At 42.8% G+C, this 25186-nt stretch overlaps 1 protein-coding gene across 3 annotated transcripts in view; it reads right to left on the bottom strand.

The window, feature by feature from the left end:
• NMI (N-myc and STAT interactor) overlaps positions 1-25186 on the bottom strand; it is a 471986-nt gene that overhangs the window by 59082 nt on the left and 387718 nt on the right. For all 3 annotated transcript variants that reach the window (XM_069616491.1, XM_069616490.1, XM_069616492.1), the window contains exon 8: positions 8595-8701. In XM_069616491.1, coding sequence (XP_069472592.1) covers positions 8595-8701 — 107 coding nt within the window. The remainder of the gene's footprint in view (positions 1-8594; positions 8702-25186) is intronic.

The raw sequence follows: 25186 nt of genomic DNA, 5'->3' as shown, positions 1-25186 counted from the left end.
AGGGTTGCACTGGGAAGGTCAGTTAAGTGCAGCGATCTGGTCAATCAAGGGAGGTGGGCGGGCTGGGAGGCGGGAGGGGAAGGGAGAAAGAACACGGAAACATGGTTGAGGGAACAAGCGTGGACGCCGGGGATGGGAGGGGGGGCTAAAAAAAACAAATTCAAACAGAGTATCAAGGCCCAGGGGGGTCGTGGGCAGCAGCACTCACCTGGGACAACGCATCAATGAAAGTATCTTTAATTTCTCAGAAGAGTTACCCAAGGGTCTTTCCAATTCCTTCAAAATTGTAAATAGTTCCTTCGAGTCATGTTGTGCTTTCTCTATTCTGTGGGATATTTTTACCCATGCCGATGGACCACACTGCACCCCTGTACAAATTGGGAAAGAAACAGCCAAAAAAGGATGCACTAACCCCTGTGCGCGCAAAAATCTGCAAAACTGCACATGGATCACACCCACCAAAGGCTGCACACCCCTGCCACAGAGTCAAAGTGGGGGTGACAACAGAATTCTCACTGCAGGAGTTAACTGTTACAGTTAACATGAAGCAAGGCCACATAATTGGGCTAAAAAAGCGAAAATTCCTTTTAAAATGCAGCTTTTAAAAGGAATTTTTCAGTGAATCATTGAGAGTAAAAGAATTACAGATCATCCAGGGTGGTCAGAGAAGCCGGGCCTCATTGACTGACAGCAGCTAACAAATGTATCTTATGAAAAACCAGCTCAATAACATTTGGTTCCATTTCCACAGGAAAGATACAGCTAAAAATTGCATCATGTAACAAATTCAGCTGTGCAGAGAGAAACTACAAACAAAAGACTGGATACATATCTCCAAACTGAAAAACAAATCCCAGCAATCAAGGACAGAAATAATGGTGCTGCAGAGGAAAAGCTGATGTAAAAGATGGTTTAAATCAAAATCGCCTGTTTAAAGCACCTTTTTGTGAAAGCCCTAATTCTTTACATGTCCAAATCCCTTATAATCTGTGTTCATTTTTATATGTTTTAAATGAAAGACCTTAAAGTGAATCGTAAAGTCAAAACCCAGTTTGAAGTGAACTATTTAATTCTGAGTTGACAGTGCCCAGCCTGGGAAAGAGGACACTTCAGGTTGGCACTCCCCTGCTACAGTAAGGCTTAATTGATGCTGGCGGTTCTCGCATATTAACAACAATGAACTCAGACTTTTGTCTCTGGCCCAGCCAAGGACAATGGCAGGCTGAGCACTGATCCCTTTAGGGGAAGCGCAGGAAACTTCCCTCTGAACCCCACCCTGATCAAAGGAATGTGACAGCTGTGCCTGTTGAAAGGAGAGAAAAAATACTGCTGAAAGATATTTGTTGTTTAAAATGCCTATTTGTGATTAAGTTTTGAAAACCTTTAACTTTAAGGAGGACAGATCTACAAATTAGTAGTTGTAAATCTAATTTTATGCTCTTTCTGTAAAGACGTGGGTGAACCCTGTATTACATAAGAAACCAAAGTTAAACAAAAAGAATTGTGGCAAAAGTATTGATGCTGCAAATATAATATTGTATACCCGTGTGTGTGCTAGGGGTAATCACTCAGACATGTACCGAATTAGGAATTGTTAGGCCAAACCATTATGATCAAAATTGACGAAATTCCACAGAACGACAAAGACAGCTCTTACTGAGATGGGAGTTAGATGTCGGACTAACCCATAAAATATGTAATAGTTGTGTCCGATTTTATTAGAGGGCATAATTACAGGAATGTGCATTTGTGGGAAAGTTAAATTGTGGTTCAAATCAATGTGGGAGTTCCCAAATCACATCATGAAATATGACAGCTCTTTCTGACTTCCAAACAGGAAAAGGTAAGTGCCTTTCACCTATCACAGCCATGGGGGTGTGGTTTGAAATTCTGCCCCTACCATAAACTTTGTGATGTCACTTGGCATGATAAATATAGGGACTTCACCACACACAGACACACACTGATGCATGACTTCATCCTGATTTCCGCGCAGAGCTTTGTTCCAGAATTCTTCATCTTGCAGCTGATTCCAGACTTCTTTGCAAAACCCAGGCCTCAGTAATTGCTGAACTCTTGTCAACTAGGCCCATATTTTGAACCATCCCAAACGTAAGGGAAATTAATTCTGATCCAGTCTGGCTTGCTACCATTAAGGCTTGCCCGCTGAAACTCGCCACTCGCCAATCTACCTTGTCTAGTGACCAGAAGGGCCAATCCATCTAATCCAGCATGAGGTGCAGTACAAATGACCAGAACTGCCCAGCTGACCACCCTGTCAGAGGTACCCTGCTGCCGGTAGACCTGACCCGTGATGACCAGAACTTGACGGTCCAATCTGAATTTACAGTGGACTATAAGTATAAACAGGAATCATAGTCACCCATAGTATATTTGCTTGTCCTATCCCAATCTCAACCTATCCCATCTTTAACTTCAGAACGTCCAATATTGTCAGAACCATTCTTGCAACCCTGTTTGTAATCCATAGTGTAGTGCTGATTTTCTCCTTTGTTTCATTAGACCATATGCCATTAATGATTTGGATTAAATAAAGTAATTCCCATACAGAAAACGTAGTATCCGCCATGTGAAGAGTTACAAGCGGTCGTGCGTAACTGTGGAGATTCCCGGGCGGCATTCTATTTTTCTTATTCATTAATATCGTTTAAATCAAACCAATCTGTCATTTTAAAACCAAATTTCTGCTTTTCTCTGTTCTATTTTTTTCAAAAACACCTTTCATTGAAACTTACATAACCTCTTCAATTTTATAGCTAGAGACCTAATTTCAACTCTCAGTTAGACCCAAGACCTGTAGCTACCTCCACAAACTCTACCTCCACAACCAGAATTTATTAAAAATCAATTAGCAAAAATTAGGGGAGAATTTACATTTTTGCAAATGTTTTCCACGTGTCTTTTCCAATTCAAAGTGTTTCTTAACTTCAAGTCATTTAAAGTGTGTTATGTTGCTCATCTTGAAGCTCATGTTTGTTAGGACCGGTTCAGTGTTTTTTGCACACTTTTCCTTGTTTCACAAAGCCATTTTCACATGTCAATTTAAAAGTCTAACATTTCCAAAAATGCTTTTCTCTCTTGTTTGGGGAGGGAGGATTGCATTCAAACCCTGTACACTGTCTTCATTCCTAAATACCTGCTGATTACTTACATCTGTGCAGAATTGCTCATTTGTGAATTGAGAACTTTGCCGGAGGAAACTTTAACCTAGGCACTATCTTTTCACAAGCCAAAACTGCTTTTTTTCCTGTGTTTTCTATTCTGCATTACTATAAGTGAATTCAATTGCTTTACTTGCTTTCTGAATTGTTTTGTCACCACATAGGCGATTGCTGCCCCATATATATATTAAAATTTGTGTTGACTTGAATTTTCAATAAATAAATATTTACCTTTACCAATCAGCCTGATTCCTGGTCCACTGTGACCTGGGGGGTATTTTGAGACGGGTGTGATATGAATTGTATATCAATCAGAATATTGAATCTATAGACCTAATAAATAAGTATTTCATCTGTGCATTACATGCTACACGAGACCCGGGTGTGTGCCTGATTGAAATCCTTAACAATTCTAAATTCAAGGAAATCCTTTTTATCCAGTATCACCGCCCTTTTATATTTTTCAGCATTACTACTATATATTAACTTGTCACTATATGATTGGGATTGTTTCCATACATAGTAACTCCTCTTTTTACATTTTCTAAGGGTCCTCAGCTCTGGCGAGAACCATGTGTTACTTTTTTTAGGTGCCACCAGTTTAGTTTTAAGTGGAGCCAGTGCATTTATGGCATTATCCATTGACTTTTGATAGGAATTGGTTATTCTTTCAGTGCTATGCATATTGTGAAGATTATTTATTAGTGCTAAAAGCCATTCCTGCATGTTTTCTGGCTTCACCTTCCCAGTATTTCTCGAAGTGATATAGGTTTTAGCCTTTAGTAGTAGCTTTATTTTATTGGGACAAAGTATGTTAAAATGAATAAAGAAGTAATCAGACCAAGGTCATGGTGTGATCTTCGGTTTACTTAGTAAGATGTTGTATGTCGCAATCCAGTCCAGTATGTTGCCTTTTATATGGGGAGCTTCTTCAACAAACTGGGAGAGACCCATATTGGCTAACATATTCTCCAATTCTACGGCCTATGTATAATTTGTATTGCCTTTCCACAAATTTAAATCTCACATCATCATGAATATAGAGGACTAATTATACAATGCCAAAATCAGGCTGCCCAATTGGGTTATAAAGTGTTTCATGATTGTAGGGGGCCCGCATATTAACAGAATATTAAATGTTGTTCTAGCTTCAATCCATACCTTTATCAGGAGGGTCTCACACCCCTCTTGCTACTAATACTGGTGGGTGATGACCCATAATGATGTTCCATTCCAGGATGGAATTCCTTTGTACCTATTTAAATCTGATCCAGTGGTCCAAGTTCCTATCTTGTGTTCTTGGTTTAATTCTATCCTAGCAACAGGGGTCATCCCTCATTCCTGGATGATCTCGTACATAGCTCCAATATTTAAAAAACAGAATATGGGCCACACTGCTTATTATAGACACATTTCCCTTTTAGATGCCTCTGGGAAGATTTTTCACAAGCATTATTCTAGTAGGAAAACAAAAACCTTTGCGATTCTAGCTAGTTTTAGGCCTAATTCCCCTGGAGCATGTCAATACAATCGACTGTACGGGATTTCGATTTTCCAGTACTGGTTCATGGAAGGCCCAGTTGGAGAAAAGATAAACTTTAAAACAGATAACTAGAGGGATAATTCACTTTTCTCACCACTTTGGCAGCCACACTGTCAGTACCCTGCTAGAGGCTTATAGGGATAGAACTGTTACTGGAGCCCTGTATACTAGTTACATGTGGCGCTATGCTAATTTTCTTATGCTTCAACAACATGGGAATACTTTTTAAAAATCTTTACTCAAGATTACCTCTGTCACTTTCATGATCCTGATGCAAAAATAGCTGGAAGTTGGATCTATATTTGGGAATCTAGCATTAAAACCCACAAAGCTGGTAATAACTAACTGGGCTCATCCTGGCTTCTGAAAAAAAAAATATATATATATGTATATATATATATATATATATATATATATATATATATATATATATATAAAAAACTCAACTCTCTGAGCTTTGTGCCCAACCAAAATATGAGGATCTTAATTAGTTTAGAGAGGTTAGGACACAGAATTGAAAGAGTATGGAGAACAAACTAATAGAAAAAGCAGTTCGAAATCAAATAATTTTTTGATACCTGTAATTTAAGCGTTGCACAGGTCGTGAAGAATGACTAGATAGAATCCAAATTCCCAATATGAGGATCTTGGACATCAGATTTTGTACTGGTACACTGCCTCTAGCTGAGACCACAGGTTTGTGTTGAGGGGATGATCTGAAAAACCTTTGCTGTTCTTGTGGGCTCTTAAGCGAGATACTGGTTCATTTTCTATTATTATGTCCCCTTTCTGCAGTATTACAGGACAAATGGCTGAAACCAGACCTTAAAAAGGCTGTGATTAGACATTTGCGTAAGGCATTGGAGTGGGCTCGCAGTTCAGGCGGCGAAGCGTGTGTTTATAGTAAGCCACTATATTTGGAAAGCAGTGGTGTTAGGCACGATTGTATGCAGTACCCTGTGGGAGACTGCACCAGCCCTGTCCTCCTGGCAATAGGTAGCACAAACTTTGGTACAAGTCTGTTCTACACAGGTTGGTAGTGTGGCTGAGCAGCCAGGCTTATCTCAAGAAGGGCCATTGTAAGCAGTGTGGTTGCTACACAGGAATTCACAGTGACAAGTATTCAAATAACTCTTACACTCAAGGTTTCTTGATTAAACAGTTATTCACGTATTTAACAGTCAGTTGAATAAGTCTTCTTTAGAAGGGCACAATCATGTAACACAAAATATACTTCAATAAATACACACTCTCAGTTTCACTAAATCAATTGATACCCTTTGGGGATGGCACACAAACTTTCTACACCCTCAGGTGACTTAAATAACCAGGACACTGTGGACACTGATTTATCACTGGCACATTTAAAGCAATACTGAATGTGAGATCAAAAGGGAAAGTTTCAGAGGGAGAAAACAATGGTTAAAAAATATTCTTAAGCAGGTAAGTACTTTTTAGAACCCTCCAATGCAAGGCAAATTAACCCTTTCCTGGGGTAAAGGCAAAGAACAAAGTCAGAGCTACAAAGAGTCTTTCAGGGAGCCAGGAGAGCCAATGTTAGTGGAGCAAAAGTCTAGGGGAGCTGAAACACTTTTTGCAGGTAGGTAAAATGTCTTGCACAATGTTTTAGAAATGTTCGTAGAAAACAAAATCACTATAGAGCCACAAGCTGGGAGGCTTGTGAGGGGCAAAGCTGAAAGCAACTCTGCAAGGACAACCAAGACAAGCCTCAACTGAGAGCTAGCAAAGCTACACGACAAGAAATAAGTCCTCTTAGATTTACAGTACCTTTGGTTAGAAGAAATCCGCTTCCAGCTGGCTTCTGTTACTGCGTAGGTCTGCAGATCCTGTGTTCCTGGGCCTCAGTTGTGGGGTCAAGAGGGAGGATGTCTCGGGACTCCTGCAATCCGAATTAAAGGTTGGCAGCAGCAATGGGCAAACTTCGGATCAGCAGCACTTTGCGGTTTCAGCTCCTAGTGTCTCTCGCAAACAGCACCACCGTGGTTCTCGGATACTTTAATGGACCTTCCACACATCTGGGGTCCAGCACTCTGTTGAGGTAGCTCAGTCTTGGTCAGTCCTGCTCCATGGGAGACCGGAGGATCTTCCTGGAGCTCAGGTTAGACTTAAAAGCGATGACCTCGATCTGGTGTTCCTCTCCCTGGAACTTCGGTTCCTGCAGCAGCAATGGAAGTACAGCCAGCTCCAAGAGGATGTCCAGACGAGTTCACTTTTGGGTTGTTTGGTCCTACCAACCTCACGGGGAGAAGTCGTCTGTTGCAGGGCTTCTGTAGTCGAGGCGAATTCAAAGCTTCAGCAATGCAGCAGGGTTTCACCGGGCAAACCAACGGTCCAGGAGTTGCAGCAAGCGTCTCTTCCAAGTTCTTCTTCCGATTACTTCGCCCAGTGGTCGACTCTGCCTTCCAAGCAAAAAGCCTCGCCTTTTATGCATATTTCTCCCATTCATTCCCAGCCTAGCTGGCAATCACACAGGAGGGTGGCTGTCCTGGACAGCCAGCTGGCCAATCACCTTTGGGTGCATTCCTGTAACCAAGGAGCCTAAGCACAAGGAATTTCGGGCACATTCCTCACTTCCTGCCCCTGCCAGACACACTGGAGACAGAGGCGGGTTTCAGCAATGAAGCCCACCAAAGACAAAACAAACAAAGGGACCAAACCTGGTTTGGCGCGCAGAATAAATCTCAAGAAGGACCTTTCCAACAAGAAATGGCGAAAAAAGAAGACTGCAGCCATTTTGACAAAATGGGCACTTCATGGGTGTCTTACTGCAGCTGCAATTGCAGCCCACGGTAAAAACACACAATGGTAGGAAAAAGTAAACCACTGCCACCAGCTATTAATTATAGAAAGGGTAACATAAAAATGTTACATGAGAAACTATACAAAGGGGACACTAAGTAACCCCTCCAGCACCCTTTTGTAAGATAGTGTGTTGCCGGGTCTAGAAAGTTACAAATGTTACAAAATGTAAGTAGATTCAATTTCACTTCACTCCTCTTGGAAACAGTTTCACCAAGAAAAGGTATTTAAACCTTTGGGAAATCTAAGAGACTTCCCTGTGTCACTGTGCTGTGTGTCGCAATGTAAAGATGATGCCTATGAAGTTTGTCAGACTCCAAAGTCAAAAGAAACACAAAGTCCAAATCACAGAAAAATACATGAGAGAATGGGAATAAAATCTCACTCTCTCCAGGTTAGAAATTAAAAGTCCTAAAGTCCAGCAAAAAGAGCTGGGGGTCTCTAAGGTAGAAGGGAATTAGCAACGTTCTAAGTATTCTCCATAACAAGTGCAATTTAAGGCTAATAGAAGGCCATGGAGGGGAGATGTTGGTGTGGATGTGAGAGGCGTTTCAGTTTGAAATTTTAATTTGTTTTAAGAATAGTATTTGTTCCAAGAATAATTTTAATTGGATTGTTGTTTGTCATAACTATCAGTTGATCAAATACATTTTACTTATTAAAGAGTGAATAGATTTATTTCAATATATCAGTTTAGTGTCTTCTCTTGTGTAACCTATTAGGCAAACTGGACCTGTACCTGGATGCAGTTTGGTCGATCAATGACACTCAGGATAGTATGGAAGTCTGAGGGCTCAGTACTCTTCTAATGCAATATCACCACAACACTTTAAATGGGTAACCTGCTCAGCACTTTGTGTTTATATTTATAAGAAGGTATTGTTTTTCTTATCTTACACAGAGAAAATAAATCTTCACATAAGTAGTACATATTTCCACAAAGACGCTAGAGCCACATTACCTCTCTTTTATCATGTAACATCAGCTAATCATTAAACTAAAGATAAAAAAGCGAAAATAAGAAACAGTTTTTGAAATCAATACCTTACCTGGAGCTTTTCCAAGCTTTGCTCAATAAGGGGTGCTACTGTAACATCAAAGAAATTAGTACTGTCCCTTAGGGTATGTTTTTGACGTTTTGCAACCTGTAGTGCAACTGGAAAAAAGACCCAGATGATATGATACAATTAGTGATTAAACCAACTTAGTTTTCGTTAAAATGCAGTACAGGCATAGCTCTTCTCACCCGCTTAACTTACTTTGAATTGCCCTTTAAAAAATTCCCCCTCAGAGACAAAAAACAATTTATTAATTTTGAATCTGCTGTTCCACCATTGAATATGGGGCTCTTTGCAATATCTCTTAGCCTAAATAACACTCACTGTGGGAAGAGCAGTATATTTCTTATTGGAGAACTAAGTGAGAAAGGTTTAATGGGCACAATATCCCCCTGCCGAAAGAAAAAAGACAAGCCTGCACAGGTACTGGGAAGGAGACTAAACAGCTTAATAAAATGCAAGACAGAGAGAGAAAAGAGCGAAGGGGATGTCTTAATGGTGAGAAGGGCACCCTAAATCTCATCTGGGGAACGAAAACCCAGAATCACGAAGCAGCGTCTCAGGCACTGACATTTTGGTATTTGGTGAAACACTTGTGTATAGACGCGTTATAAATGCCATATCATATCATATATCATATTATGGATTGCAAATAGCAGGGAGCTACACCTCTGTGAGGAGGAACTCTGGCAAAGAAGCATGCAGGGGCTACATACTTGAGACTGTTGAGCTTCACAGAACCCAAGGAAGACCAATATGCCAACAACATGAAGACAACACCTTTTTGGACCCATGCAGCCACTGTTGAGCTTCATCATAGAAGTTTTAATGTTTGATTTCTTGAGTCACATGACTTGTGGATCCATCCTGGTATATAAATCAAACCCTGCCTTGTAGAAAGCACTGCAAACAAGTAATCCTCAAATGCTCCCAATTCAAACAACAGAATGGAAGCAAAGCAATGATGCTATTGACCACTCCTCAGTGCTACTGGCCTGTGTGAACCCATCATTGGACAGGGAAATCAAGATTAAGTTAGGGGTTTGTGGCTTGTCACTTCAAGCTTATTGGTAGAAGAATCTGCAGCATTACCGACTTATTTCCATTATCTGAATTACACTGCTAATATATGTAAAATCTTCTATAAGAACCTCATTGCATTATCTGAATTGTACTGCTAATATAAGTAATATATTCTATGGGAACCCCATTGCAATTTCCTCAGAATATCCGAGGGTCTTTTTTCCATCCTCAACTTCATACTTAGTCCATGTGCCACCGATCTTAATTTATTTTACTCTCTCAGCCTCCGATTTGGCTTTAGATTTCACCTCAAACAAAGACAAACTCAGCACCTCTTTCTCTAATTTAGAAGCCACAGTTTCTGCTAATCCCTACTCAATTGTCTGTGGTACTTTTACCTTATATTCTGAGATAGACTTGCATGCCTTCCGCTAAAGTACATTATTTAGTTGACAACTAATCCTGATCTTCTAACTCTACTCACCTCTATAATCTACATTGGTCATCTTTCCTATCTGGTCCCCTTCTTTAACCCTTACATTTGGATCGTTTTTTTAACTCACCAATCTACCCACTCTGCCGTTACACCCATTTTTTAAAAAAAGGACTATATAGCCTTTTTCCCCTGCTAATTATCAGATATTTTGCTTCTTCCATTTCTTCCTAAACTTCTCAAACAAATTGTTTGTAGTCAGCTTTCTGTATGAACTCCCTTAGCTGTCCTCCTCATTCAGGTTTTCATTCCAATTGCCCCAGTGAAACTGCTTTTCTCTTGGTCACTAGTTTGTTACCTCTGCCTGTCAAGCTAAACTGCTCTCTTCATATTACTGGACCCAATTGGATGTGTTCAATACACTTAACACACTAAACCGATCTATCCACTGCTCCGTCATATATTCCCATGGCATTTCGGATACTGCTCTCTCTTGGTTATGTTCTGTGATGAATACTGGGGAGTCCTCACAAAGACCCTACCTAATGTCTCCTCCCAGGTGGCCAGGAAAAGTCAGACACTTCCTGATCCTCACCCTGGCGGTGGTATTAGCCGGGACGATTACCTGGAAGGAGAAAGGCCCTAGGGGAACAGGATGACTGTTAGGTGAGACGCAGCATTGGTCTTCCTCAACAAAGGAAATATCATTGATACTGGATTATCTAATGGCGTGTCGTCATAGAGTATTAGGCACGATTGTATGCAGTACCCTTTGGGTGCACTACAACAACCCTGACCTCCGGGCAATAGGAACCCAACCTTTGGTATAAGTCTGTGCTACACAGGTTGGTAGCGTGTTGAGGAGCCAGGCTTATCCCGATAGGGGTCAATGTGAACTATAGGGAAGTTACACAGAGATTCAAAGTGACAAGTATTCAAATAAACTCTTACAAACAAGGTTTCTTGATTAAACAATTATTAATTTATTTTTCAGTTAGTTAGAATAAGCCTTCTTCAGAAGGGAGCAATTTAAAGCACCACACACCAATACACTCCAAAAATACACACTCTTAGTTGTGTAAATCAGTAAATACCCATTTGGGATGACATGCAAGCACTACCTACACCCTCGGGTGACTTCAATAGCTAGGGTGCTGTTGGCATTAATATATTACTGTTACATTTAGAATGTCCTTGGGAGTAGTGTTAAAGAGAAGAGAGTTCAGAATAAAACAATTATTCACACAGTTATTCTTAAGTAGGTACATACTTTCAAAACAACCCCCCAATGCAAAGTCAGTTAACCCTTTCCTGGAAGGAAGGCAAGACACATAAGCGAGAGAGAGAAGAGTCATTCAGGGAGCCAAGCCAGCCAATGTTAAGTTAGTAAAAGTCAAGGTGAACTTCTTGCAGGTAAGTGGAAAGTATTTTCCAATGTTTAAAAAAAAGTCTTGGTAGAATAGAAGAAATCAAAGTAGGGCCACAAGCTGATTAGGCTTGTAAGGTTAAAGAAGCTGATAGCAACTCTACAGATACAACCAAGCAAGTCCCCAACGAGGACAAGTGGCTACACAACATGAGCTAAGTTCTCTTAGACTTTACAGTACCTTTAGGTTGAAGAAAAAGTGCAGCAGAGGACTTGTGTTCCTGTGTAGCTCTGCAGATCTCACTGTTCCTGGACCTCAGTCGTAGGGACAAGAGGGAGGACTTCTGGGTACTCCTGCACTGCAATGGGACGGTCATCGCTTGTGACCGGCAATCTTCAAACAAGTGGCACTTTGTTGTTTCAGCTCTTCGCGTTACCGCAAATAGCAACACCGCGGTTCCTGGCTATTGAGATGGGCTTTCCTTGCATCTGGAATGTCGCACTCTATTGAGGGGCCTCGGGCAGTCCTGCTTCCTGAGAGTCCAGAGGATCTTCCTGGAGCTCTTGGTCAGCTTAAAAGCAACACACAGGAACTGGTGTTTCTCTCCCTAGCTATTCGGTTCCAGCAGAAACTGCAGTGGAGACTCGACCAGCTTTGAGAGGATATCTAGATGGCTTACTTTGGAGTTGATTGGTCCAACCAACTCAAAGGGATTTGTCGTCCTTGCAGGGGCTTCTCTGTTATACGAATTGGGAGTTTCAACACAGCAGGAGGGCTTCACTGGGCAAACCAACGTTCCAGGAGTTGCAGCAGGCGTCCTCTTCAAGTTTTTCTTCGGATTCCTTCATCCAGTGGTCGACTCTGCCTTCCAAGCCAAAAAGTCTTGCCTTTTATGCAGTTTTCTCCCATTCATTCCTGCCTAGCCGTCAGTCACCGAGCAGGGTAGCTGTCCTTGCCGGACAGCCAGCCAGTCAATCACCTAAGAGTGCATTCCTGTCTCCTAGGAGACAAAGCACAGGGAGTTTCGGGCATCTCCCTCACTTCCTGCCCCCACCAGCCACCCTGGAGCCAGAGGCGGGCTTTACTCGTGAACCCCGCCAAAGGCAAAATGAGCAAAGGGACCAAACGTGGTTTGGCGCGCAGAGTAAATCCCAAGGACCTTTCCACAAACAAATGGCAAAAGAAGAAGACCGGGTCCATTTTGACAAAAATGGCACACATGGGTGCTTTACCGTGGCTGCGAACGCGGCCTGCGGTAAAATCCCATAATGGTAGCAAAAAGTAAACCACTGCCACAAGCTATTCAGCGAGGAAAGGGTAACACAGATTTTACATGAGAAGCTAGACAAAAGGGATACTAAGTAACGCTGGTTTTTATGAACTGACTGCCTCTCTCCCAACGCCAAGATGCTGTGTCGCCAAGAGGAAGCTTGAGCTTTTCTTTTTCTTGCAGCAACACGGATTAAGGAACACGGACTAAGGCTATACCGGGACTCTGCGAATACTACTCTGCCTGCTGGCCTGTCTCCCGACACACCCCTCCTCTGCCTCGTTTCCATACTTCACCCATAACACTCCGGTGCGCGCGCATTGCGCGTGCGCATCCGGACGTGCAGTGGCTGTTGGGCTGCCACGCTGGTTTTTTGAACTGACTGCCTCTCTCCTAACGCCAATATGCTGTGTCGCCAAGAGGAAGCTTGAGCTTCTCTTTTTCTTGCAGCAACACGGATTAAGGAACACGGACTAAGCATATACCGGGACTCTGCTAATAATAGTCAGTTCATGCTGGTGTTTTTGCGCTTCTGTGCTTTTTGTGCTTTTGTCCTTTTGCGGACATTAATGTTCTGATTAAACCATTTTCCTCTTCTCTTCCCCTACTGCAGCTCCGCCTGCTGGCCCACCTCCCAACACGCCCCTCCACAGCCTCGTTTCCATACTTCACCTATAACACTCCGGTGCGCATGCATCGTGCGCGCGCATCTAGAAGTGCACCCAGAACTGCAGTGGCTGTTGGGCTGTTTGGCGGGCTGTGGTTGTTACTATTGTTTTCCTCAATGCTACTTGCTATTAGGAATGGCAATGGCAATCAAACCTACTATGATTTTTTTTGGTCTCTTTAATGAGCTTAGCTCAGCAATTTGTTAACATCAGGGAGTACCTGTAGCCTCCTCGAACTGTGTTAGCAAACTGTATGAAACCTTTTGTTCTTTATTGTTGACTCCTGGCCTGTGGTGAATTTCCTTGATATTCTCTTCACAGACCATGGTTGGCTCGCTACGCAGCGGTAAACTAGTCAAGTCCCCAGCGATGCAGAAAAAGACATATTCGCTGACAAATCTACTGTGGGTGCAAATATTGTCACTTTCCACGCTGGTAGCAGCCAGAGTCCGCCCCCACCCTTAATGTCTTTAAATATGTCCTCCAATAAGGGTGAGCAGCCATTATCTGTTAGTAGTAGCTGCAATAATGCTGGCACAGTCCCAATTCTTCAACCTAAAGAGGGTAACAATGATACACCCAGTAAACCAGATTTCTTGAATGCTCCCTTCCATAAAAGCGTTCTAAGCATACACGACAATTTACGTGCACAGCCTGCTTGGAGCCTAGAAGAGTCCGATAAATCTAGACCCCGAGCCGACACCTCTCTGTTGGCCCCCACTGTTTTGGCGGAGCTGGACAGAAGGGTGCGGCTCTCAAGGGGGCCCTCCACTCCGGTTAGGGCCAGAGGGGGCGGCATCGATAATGTTCATTTACATGAAGCAGCCTACCCGGTATCCTCCTCACATTCTATTGAAGATAGCTGCTCAAGGAAACATACAGCTGAGCTTCCAAAGCCATTGGGCACAGGGCCTGATAGTAAGGGGGGGATGGGACAGAGCAGCTCTTTCATCATTCCTCAAAAATGCTCCAGCCCCGCTTCCCCAATTTACTCCTCTTTCCAGGAATATGAAGCCCCCCACATAGCTCCATCATTTGAGGGGCTCAATATGGAAGACATTTCATCTACATATGCATCTTTTCCCGTCCTCACAAGAATATTAAATCTTTTGGATAGGGGTCACGAGCGAACACTTACGAAGATTCAAGAACTTAGGTTCTTGATTCTCGACAGTTCTGAGAAAATAAGCAGACTGGAGGGTTTTGTTTTTGCAACAGAGAGGTGTAGTTTGCCCCCAGGGCATAGCATAAAGATAGCCCGGAAAATCACTCACGACCAGACCTCCCAAACTGAAGATGCGAATCAAGCTGGGTCCAAATCCTACGATCTAGCTCTGGCGTGTGGTAAGAAGGAGGAACAATCAGCAATCTTAATTGGTATGGTGGAAATAAAGAATTTGGTCTCACTTAATATAGAACAGCTTAAAAGCATAGAGGCCCGACTTGGCCTGCTGCCCCCCACTCCAAACCCCGGATCTTTACATCAGGCGGTATGTGAGCCATACATTGAGACACCTCATGACACCCCTACCATGGACAGTCCATCTGCCTTATTGAAGGCCATAGAACAAGGTGCTGCACAGCCGCATGAGGAAGGCAGCAATACGGACAAGGACTCCTCTCTGGAATCCGACGTTGTCTTTGTGCAGCATATCTCTCACAGAGAGAGGAAAATGCGCGCAAGGGCTCTCAAGCGCAGAGCTATTAACTCTGGCTCAACAAATAAAAATCCATGTAAAATAAGTAAGAACCTACCCTCTCTTAAGGTACAGAATACTAATACAAATATTAGAGATATTTATGGTTTGTCTGCGGAAGGAGGTGATTTTGACTTCTCACAGTTGGATGAAGAAAGCCAAAAGGCTTTGGATCTGAAGGAGTCTCCGCCACCCATTAAAAAAAGCACGAAAGATATATGTAACCCATTCTGTGCTAACTTTGCAATTGATTCTGGGAAAGAATACGGAGAAGCCACTATTACTCTGACAGAGGCAATGAGCCATAAGGGCTCAAAGCCCATTCCTGATAAACAATAAAATCAAAAAAAGGTCCTCAAAAAAATGATCTGATGGAGACAACGACGCAGAAGGGCTTTAAGCCCATCATAGACAAAATTTGCAAAAAAACCATTAAAAAAAAAAAAAAAAAGCCGACCTAAACCCTGGAAAACTTCAAACAGAGGCTCCTAATGACAGTCCAGGCATTGGGCAGTTTTTTACGCTGAAACCTAAAGTACTGATAATTACTACCACACCGGATGAGCAAGGGCAAGGACCCTCAAAACCTGTAATGTCCCTCCCTTCGCCTATTCACAAAAATGGTGCTAGTAAAATCCCCCCAGTGGACAAAAAGTATGAAATCCCTATAGGAGGGACAGCGGGTGGGATGCTCAATGATACCTCGAATGCAATTACTATTCTGAGTGAGGACATTCAAATTCTAGTCCACCAGGCCTTAACAAATCTTCTTGAACACTCAAGAAAGCATGGTCCTCAACTTCCACCGCACATAAATTGGGCATTTGAAGAGACTTTACTTCCATGTAACCCCGATTGGACTGAGAGACCCAACGTTGATTTTAAATTTATGACACGGCCTGAGAAAAATCAGGCCACCTTGGCCCCTCAACCGAGTATTCCACTGAGGCATGGGGGCCAGAGTGAGGCCCAGTTTTCTAGTAATTTAGAAATCATGCATCAACCAAAAGGACTCAACTCAGCGTTGAATCAACCAAGTCTATTCCCTCAAAATTTCTGCCGAGAAATCAGGCTTACTAGATCTGATCAGCTGAACGAGGGACGGCCACAAGAACTGGGTAAAAGTTATTCTCAATATAAGGAGTGGGAGGCGGGCCCTTGTGAAGAGCGTGAAGCTGAAGGCAGTATTAAACATCCCGACACTTTTGAAGAAATGGCAACACATTGCGGACCCCCCCCCACAGAGTGCATGGAGGCAGCCCCACTTTTTGAATTACCCAAGTGTTATGCTGAACTTTATGCTTATACAAGGTGGTCCACCATCCCTCAATCGAGAGAATTTTGTCCTCATTTAGTGAGGTCCCTAGACTATTCTTGATCTCATCTGGAGATATTAAACTTGTAGACTTCATTCGTCCCATCAAGTATGATTATGTTATGTTAGGATAGCCTTTTACTCGAGAACCATCATGGAACTTGTTCTCTCGGAGATTGAGTCCTTGTGCCGCTTTGGTTTTGATTTGGAACTCTTTAATGAGGATTTTCTCAAATCATGGGATGGTGACCAGGGGAGGAACTCTAAAGAATTAAATGTGGGAACACAGCGAAAAAAGAATGAGAGGGATAATCAACTGATTCCCACAACAGAGTCAGACCTGATGGTGCTGGCCCGACACTTATAGACTCTCTTGCCAAAATTCAAGCTATCAAAGAGAATCCATAGAATGTTCGTGCTCTAATAATTATGCCATGGAACTTCCAGGGGAAATCGTGCGCTCAAGCAGTCTTCCACCAGTGCTGTATTTTCACATGATGCAAGCATTTTTTGTCTGCAGGAAACCTGGGCCCTTACCCCCTTCTCTCTGGATGGATTTTTTGTACATCAAGAATTAGCTGTTAAAAAATCCAAAGGCAGACCCTCCGGTGGCCTTCTTATTGCAGTGAATAATAACCTCTTTTTCAAATGCATTAAGACATTCAAGATTCATAGGGGGTGTATTGCAATTCTTTTAAATCTTGGTTACCCTGACCCTTTGGCCTATTTATTGATTATCAATGTATACTGGTGCCCGGATCTCGATCTGAAGGAGTTCATAGCAATGATTGATGGTACAATTCAGGAATGTCAAGAGTTGTACAATATCCTCAATATTGTTATTACCAGTGATTTTAACGCAGAAGTAGGTCCAGGGAAATTTGGTGCGCATGATGGTTACAAGCACAAATCCGGTGGAGTGTAGTTCCTCCCGAAAGAATCTACAGGGAGTCACGTGGTTCCAATTTCTTTCTGACTGGGGCCTATTCTGTGTGACTGACCTTTCGGGGTTCAACGTGGACCGCAATAGATGGACTAATGGGATGCCTGCCTTTGATGTGCTCTGCCATAGATTATGTTTTTGTAAACATGATGTTACTCAATTTAATTTCAGATTTTGATATAATTCACACAAATGATAGCGATCATAAATTGCTTAAAGTTTCTCTACAAGCACTCTTAGTTCCCTTTAAAGGGGCCTTTCTACCACTGCTAGAACTTAAACAAACCTTCCAACAGAATCACTTGGCATAGTGACAACATTGCAAAAGTCAACATGGTGTTTTTGCAAGATTTTCAAATGAGTGGCATTGATAAAAAGATGACAATTTACACACATGGTGACTGAGAAATATGTTAATCGCATTATACTGGGGCCTTTGGGTATCAAGAAACCAACTGCAGTCTGTCACACTTACATGCGCTTTTTCAATCCAACAATGCATAATCTTAAGAGAGAGAGGAACTGGGAAATCCGCTCCCTTCTAAAAATGCTAGGTAATAATTCTCTCAGCGGCAGGCTCAAGATTGTCAAAAAAAAATGGAAATCAAGAGCCAGATTATTAAGAGCCAAATTATATCAGATGGATGCGGAAAACATGCTTCACTCTCTTTCTGCTACGAACACTCAGAATTTTTGGACACTAATAAATGAGAGGATGTCCAACTTAGAGCCCAATCTGTATGCATTTCTTACGATGTATGGGGAGGGCACTTTTGCACATTATACAGTTCAACTAATATGAACTGGATTGTGCCACAGGACATGCAGTTATGTTTGTGGACTATTCCCTTGACTTTGGCTGATATTCACAGAATGATTGCTCGTTGTTCCGCATCTCGGACCCCTGGCCCTAACCTACTGGCCAACATAGTTTTCAAGGGTAGTCCAAACTTGTGGGCTAAAATTTTGTTCTTTTTATTTAAGAACATTGTGATCACTAGGGTATTCTCGAAGAGTTGGCACATGTCCTTTGTTGTGCCTATTTATAAAAAGGGCAACAGGTCTAGTCCATACAGCTATAGACCCAGCGCCCTGCTGGACGTTGACTCAAAAATGTTTGCCTCTATTATTCTGGAGTATATACACAATTGGAAACGGAATTTAGGATTCTTTCCCCCTTCCAATTTGGATTCAGAAAGCATGTGGGCACGGATGCAGGTGGACTTATGATCAACATTATGCAGCAACAGGCACGGACAATGGGAAATTCTCCCATCTATCTGGCGTCCATTGACCTGATGCCTGCCTTTGATATGGTGAATAGAACCATATTATGGGGCAAACTCTACGCACTGGCTAGGCCTGCCCCTTTGCTGTCTATACTTCACCATCTCCATGAAGATACAAAAATCAAAGTGCGATTGAGCACTGTTGGATCCCCGTCAGAGGAAATTAAGGCCTTTAATGGCCTAAAACAAGGGTGTATTTTTGCCCTAACTGTCTTCAATTTGTATTTCTCTGACGTGGGCACTTATTTAAAAGGAATTTCTTTTGCATCACCAAAAGTTGAGGAAGTTAAGGTCTTTTGTTCTGCTTATGCAGATGACGTGACTCTGTACGATCACACTCCTATTGGCCTGCAACGCCTTCTCACTTCCTTCAAAAACTACACTCAGGCTAACTCTTTACTAATTAATTACACCAAAACTGTCATATTGTGATTAAGCTACAGGAAAAGTCCCATCAAATGCTCCTGGTTTCTAGACAATGTTAGACAATGTAAAACTTTCAGTGAGCCATGTCATTAGATATATGGGCTATCCTATCTTTGAGGATAAGAAAAAGGCAAACTATTGTGATTATCTCGATAAGAAAACCAGTCCCTTGACTTCACAGTTACGGAAAATAGATAGCAAGTATGGGAAATTTTCCTTACTAGCTTGCTTACACATGTACAGAAATAACATCATCGCACAGTTTAGTTATGGTCTTCAATTTTCTCCGTTCTAGTGTAGGAAGGAAATTGTGAAGTATGAGGCCCGCTTTTTTAGATCCATGGCAAGGTGTCGACCGAAGTGCATTCCCTCCGCTGCTATTCGCTATCAATTGGGGCTCTTTTCCATCTCAAGTACAATAGAATGGCGAAGCCTCGCGTTGTATAGGAAATTGCTCTTAGGTAATGGCACTGATCTGTATGGAATTTTGGGAAGTGGACTCATGAATGGTAATGCCTTTTCAACGTTTCTTGTTGATTTGGAAAGGGAAGCATTTGAATCTCTTGAAAAAGTAGGTGTCTCCCGTGAGTTATTGACTTTGAACCCGATGAAGGTTAAGAGTCTTCTTCTGCACTGGGATTGGAATACTACGGTTACTGAAGTACAGAACAAGAAACTATACTGTCAATTGGTCTCTAATGTTAAAATATTTACTTAAATTTCCTGGTAGAGCATGGAGGCAGGACTTCATGAGGTTCCTGTTTAATGTTCTTGATTCACGAGAAATTCTGGATATCAGGTCAGGAGGTCCGGCTCTAGCTCACCTATGTAGATTTGGTAAACACGAGGTGCCAGCAGAATCATTAAAACATTTTGACAGAATGCGCTGGCTAAGGTCAGAACGTATTAAATGTTTTTCTCAATTTGTTCTGAATACTGAATGTGTTGATTTTACCGCATTATGGCTAGACATGCTACATGGGAATCAAATTAAGCTTCAACTAACAGTCCTTAGATATCTGAAGACGCATTGTGGACTGTAATTGTGATTGGTTAACTCTACTAGTTGGCGAATGATACTCTCTTCTAAAATTAAGAAAGCTGATTGATCCATGAACTATACTCTCAACGAGTCTGATTTAGGCTTCTTTCTATTGAAACACTACATTACTATTAGTGATGGTTGTTTGGCCTTATGTAAGGAGTGTGATCATATAATTTTCATTTGCCTTAGGATGCAGTATTTTGTTTATTTTTGTTTATGATTCATGTAGATATTAAGGATTTGTATCTTTTGTTGTGTGCTTAAATGTATTTTATTGCCTATGTATTCTCTTTGTGTACTACATTTTTGTAAAGGTTACTGTGTAACCAAAAATAAAAAAATAATTAAAAAAAATACTAACTAACGCCTCTGGCACCCTATTGTAAGATAGTGTGTGCTGGGTCTAGAAAGTTACAAATGTAAGTAAAGTCAATTTCACTTTACTGCTCTTGGAAACAGTAGTTTATCCAAGAGAAGGTATTTAAACCTTGAGGAAATCAGACTTCCCTGTGTCACTGCACTGAAAGTACTGTGTGACACAGTGTAAAAGATGATGCCTATGCAGTTTGTCAGACTCCACAAACAAAAGAAACAGTGTATAAAAATCTCAATAAAATACATGAGAGAGTGGGGAAAAAATGGTCTCACTCTCTCCAGGATAAAAAATTAACGTCCTCAAAATCCAGAAAAGTTGCTGGGGTCTCTAAGGTAGAGGAAATTAGCACATTTCTGAAAAATCTCCCTAACACTCGTCCCCCCAGACTAACGACAGGAAGATTTAATCCACCCCTGGATGAATCTCCTTACTCCAGTCGGTCATACTTTCTGGAAAGACCATCAGCATTTTGGTGATTACACCCTGACCTGTGTTCTATGGTAAAATCAAACCCCTATAGGCTGATTGACCATTTTAACAATTTAGGATTTTTCCCCTTCATCTGCATTAACCATCTCAAGGTTTGGTGATCTGTTTGAATCACAAAAGTAGAGCCAGTATGGTCTAAACTTCTTCAAAGACCACACAATGGCAGAAAATTCACGTTCTATGGTTGCACACCTTGTTTCAGGTTCCTTCAGTTTCCTAATGATGAAGCATATTAGGTGTTCCCTCCCTTTCTCATCCAGCTGACTCGGAACTGCACCTATGCCTGTATTGTAAGCATCTATTTGTACAATAAAGGATTGCTTGTAGTCAGGAGCTCTTAGGACTGGAGCTTGACAGAGGGCTTTCTTAAGTCCTTGCCTTGGTGCACTCCTCATTCCACCTGTCTTTCTTGGGGAACTTGAGTGAGGAGTTCTCATTCAAGGGAGAAGCTATGGTCACATAGTTCTCAATGAAGTTCCTATAGTAACCTGCAAGACCTAGAAAGGCTCTCACTTGGGTTTGAGTAGTAGGGGTGGCCCAGTCCTGTAAAGTTTGTACCTTGCTAGGCAATGGACTTATTTCACCTCCTCCTACCTCATGTCCAAGCTAGACCACTTTACTATGCCCAATTTGACATGTACTTGCCTTTAAGGTCAGATTGGCCTGCTCAAGAGCCTGCAATACATATCCTAAGTGGTCAATGTGTTCCTTCCAAGTAGGGGGAATGTAGCAGGTGCATTCTTTAGTCCAAATGTCATAACCTTAAACTGGTAGAGGCCTCCTGGGGGTGAAAATTCAGTTTTCTCCTTGGCATAATTTGTCAGAGCTATTTGCCAATAGCCTGAAGTTAGGTCAAATGTACTGAGGTACTTGGCTGAACCAAGTTTGTCCATCAGCTCATCTGTCCTAGGTAAAGGATGAGCATCAGTCGTGGTGACTGCATTAAGTGCTCTATAGTCCACACAGAATCTCAACTCCTTGGATCATGCCTTTGGTACTAGCACAACTGGACTAGACCATGGACTGGTAGAGGGCTCTATTACCCCGAGATCAAGCATCTTGTTGACCTCCTCCTTTATGTGGGTTCTTACATGGTCTGACATCCTGTAACCCCTGCTTTTGGCAGGTAGACAGTCACCAGTGAGAATAATAATAATAATTCAGCATTTATATAGCGCTACGAACCCTCAGGTATCTGAGCGCTGCTTATTATTACCCACGGTGTGTGGTGCTCATTTATCGACCTCGGAAGGATGAAAGGCTGAGTTTGGCCCTGTCGGGATTCGAACCTGTGTTAGCAAGCTCTGCACGGATGTCAAAGCGAGCGCTCTACTCGAATCTCATGCTGGCCCCAAGGGCTCAAGCCTGGTGATAGTGAAAACAGAGGGGCAAACTGATTAATGTTGCACTCCTCCTGTTCTTCGAGTGTCAGATCAGAAGAGAGATTAACTCCCATCTTTCCATCTAAAGATTGTCACTGGAGGAGGTCAGGTAGAGGCCCACTCTCCTCTTCCTCCTGAGCAGATGCTAAAAGCAAAACTCCCGGTTCTGGTCTACAGACATGGGCCTTTAGGCGGTTTGTGTGAAAGACCCTGGGGGCCTGCTTACTATTACCCAAATCCATCAAATAATTGACCTCTCCAAGCTTTCCCACAACCTTGAAGGGTACAATCCATGTGTCCTGTAAGGCCTTCTGCCTTGTAGGTACCATAACTAGAACTAACTAGTCTTGAGTAAACTCAACCATGTTGGCCTTTTGGTCATGCCAATGCTTCACCGGAGCCTGACCTGCCTTCAAGGTATCAGAAGCTTCTGTCATCATGTGTGTCATTCTCCTTCGGAGACCTAACACATAGTCAGTAACTCTCACTGGTTTGTGGGAAGGAACACTCTCCAGCCCCTCCTTGATTAGGGCCAATGGACCTCTAACCAGATTACCATAGAGAAGCTCAAAGGGACTGAAACTAACCCCTTCTTGAGGGACTTCTCTATAAGCAAAGAGAAGGCATGGCAGTAGAAGCTCTCACTTTCTTCTAAGGGGTTCTTCTAAAGCACCCATCATGCTCTTAATAGTTTGATTAAACCTTTCCACCAACCCATTGGTTTGTGGATGGCAGGCTGTTGAGAACTTGTAGGTCACTCCACAGTTTTTCCACATGGCTTGCATGTAGTGGGACATAAAATTGGTCCCCCTGTCTGAGATAACCTCCTTAGGAAAACCTACTCTGGTAAAAATACCAAGTAGGGCCTTAGCCACTGCCTGAGTGTTAGGCAGAAACCTGTGCAGTTCCCTCTGGGACCACTGCAAAAGATTTAGGACTACAGGTGTTTGGCAGTAAACCCACTTGGTAGCAGTCTGTACCACACAGATTCACTTGGTAGCTGTGGCTGAGCAGCCAGACTTCCCTCAAGAAGAGTTAGGCAGTATACAGAGTATTCACAACAGGTCAAGAGCACACAATAGAATAAGTAAACACTGACCAGGGCTTGGTGTAAAAGAGAGATAATTATTTATTTAAAACCACATCTAGAAAAACACACAGGCACTAATAGTAAGCAATTCAAAAACGCGGTCACTAAAAGATATACACTCCCTTAAAAGAATATTAGACAAGTCTTAAATAAAGCTCCACTTATTTTCAGACAGCGGTGAGCGCTTAACGTAGATGGCACTCTAATAGTTCGTTTTAAAAAGGGAGAGAAAAGCAGAGAACAAATTGAAACAGATCCCAACACTTTTACAAGGACATAACAAGAGGGGAAGGCAATGTAAAACCGTGATTTCAGAGTCAGTAGGCCAGATCCGCTTTAGGAGGATCAAAACGAAATGTGTCCAAGGTCACACAGCTGCAGTGCACAAAAGTCTTGTAATGGTTCAAAAAGGAGTTGGATCAGAGAAAGGGACCAGTTAGAGGATCAAGGCTGCCAGCCCAGTCCAGAAGGTTATGGAGTTATTATTACCTTGTTGCAATCTTTAGAAAGGGAGGCCTGGCGGACACGGTACCTTAAAGTGGTGAGAACGCTCCAGCGGGGGCAGTTGTTCCTGGCAGCGGATGCAAGTCGGTGCTTCGTCCGGGGGAAGAGAGGATCTCGTCGTGGAGGAAGACAGGAGTCCGTTGCACTGCCAGGGAAGAAACCAGCCGCAGAGTTTCTCAGGTACAAGGAGCGGTCCGGTGATTCGCGGTTCAGTGGTAGGTGGCTATCCGGCCGCCGGGGTGCTTGGCACGGGCAGTTCGACCACAAACCGGGCTGGGGTGCGAAGAAAGAAAGGTAAACTGGTTGTGCCCACCAGTCAGGGGAAGAAGCCTCTCCAGCCACGAGATCTTCTCTGTCGTCGGGAAGTGGTGAGTCGGTTCTGCAGGGCTCCACCGGTGGTGTCGTCGTGGTAGGTCGGCTCAGCTTCTCCCTCATCGGATTCTCAGGTCCTGTGGCGACTTCTAAAGTTCCAGTCCCAAAAGCCCTGCTTTTATGCAGCACACCCCCATTCACTCAGCCTAGCTGTCAATCAAACATGCTAAGTGGTGAGCGGGCCGGCTCACCACTTGGGCCAATCACACAAGAGTGCGACTTGAGTTACCAAGGTAACTCAGTCCAGGGTGCCTAAACCCCCTGCCACACCCCCTGTGGTACCCAGACAGAGTGGCACCACTTTTGGAGGCTTCTGTGGAGAAGCCCGCCAAAAAGTGGAACAAAGGGCTCAACTTGGGTTGGAGTCACAGAAGAGAACACAAACGCCATTTTAGAATAGAGTCTTGGCAAAAAATACCAACCGGAGAATTAATATTAATTAAATAAACCGGCGGTATGTTCGAGGCTATGAGAATTAAATAATTAAAGTTGGTAGCCTCGAACAATGGGAAACTCCCATAGGGAAATATTCGCGATCGAATATAAAAAGTAGTTTCCACTGCCACCAGCCAAAACTCGATCAGGGGGGACGGAGACGTGCCCCCTCGACTAACAGACCCCGGGGCAATCAAATTGCCCCGACCAGTACGTCCACAATATGATGGTTTGTACTGGTTTCTGTTAATAATTTGGGACTAGTAAAGCCAATGGTGATTTTACATGCCCTGGGAGACAGTAGTCGGTCCCAGGGTATGGAGTCTATGGTGGGGTGTGACTATGACACCCCTGTGTTACTGCACCGAGGGTGCTGTGTAACACACATAGGAAAAACACATGAGACCCTATGGAGTAAAGGACCCCATAGCCCATAAAACACATTACCAGTCAAAGGAA

The sequence above is a fragment of the Ambystoma mexicanum genome, chromosome 9 (genome assembly GCF_040938575.1).
Source record: "Ambystoma mexicanum isolate Mex_15411 chromosome 9, UKY_AmexF1_1, whole genome shotgun sequence".
NCBI lineage: Eukaryota > Metazoa > Chordata > Amphibia > Caudata > Ambystomatidae > Ambystoma > Ambystoma mexicanum.
The sequence above is the reverse complement of the archived record's forward strand: the minus strand, read 5'-3'. Positions and strand labels throughout refer to the sequence as shown.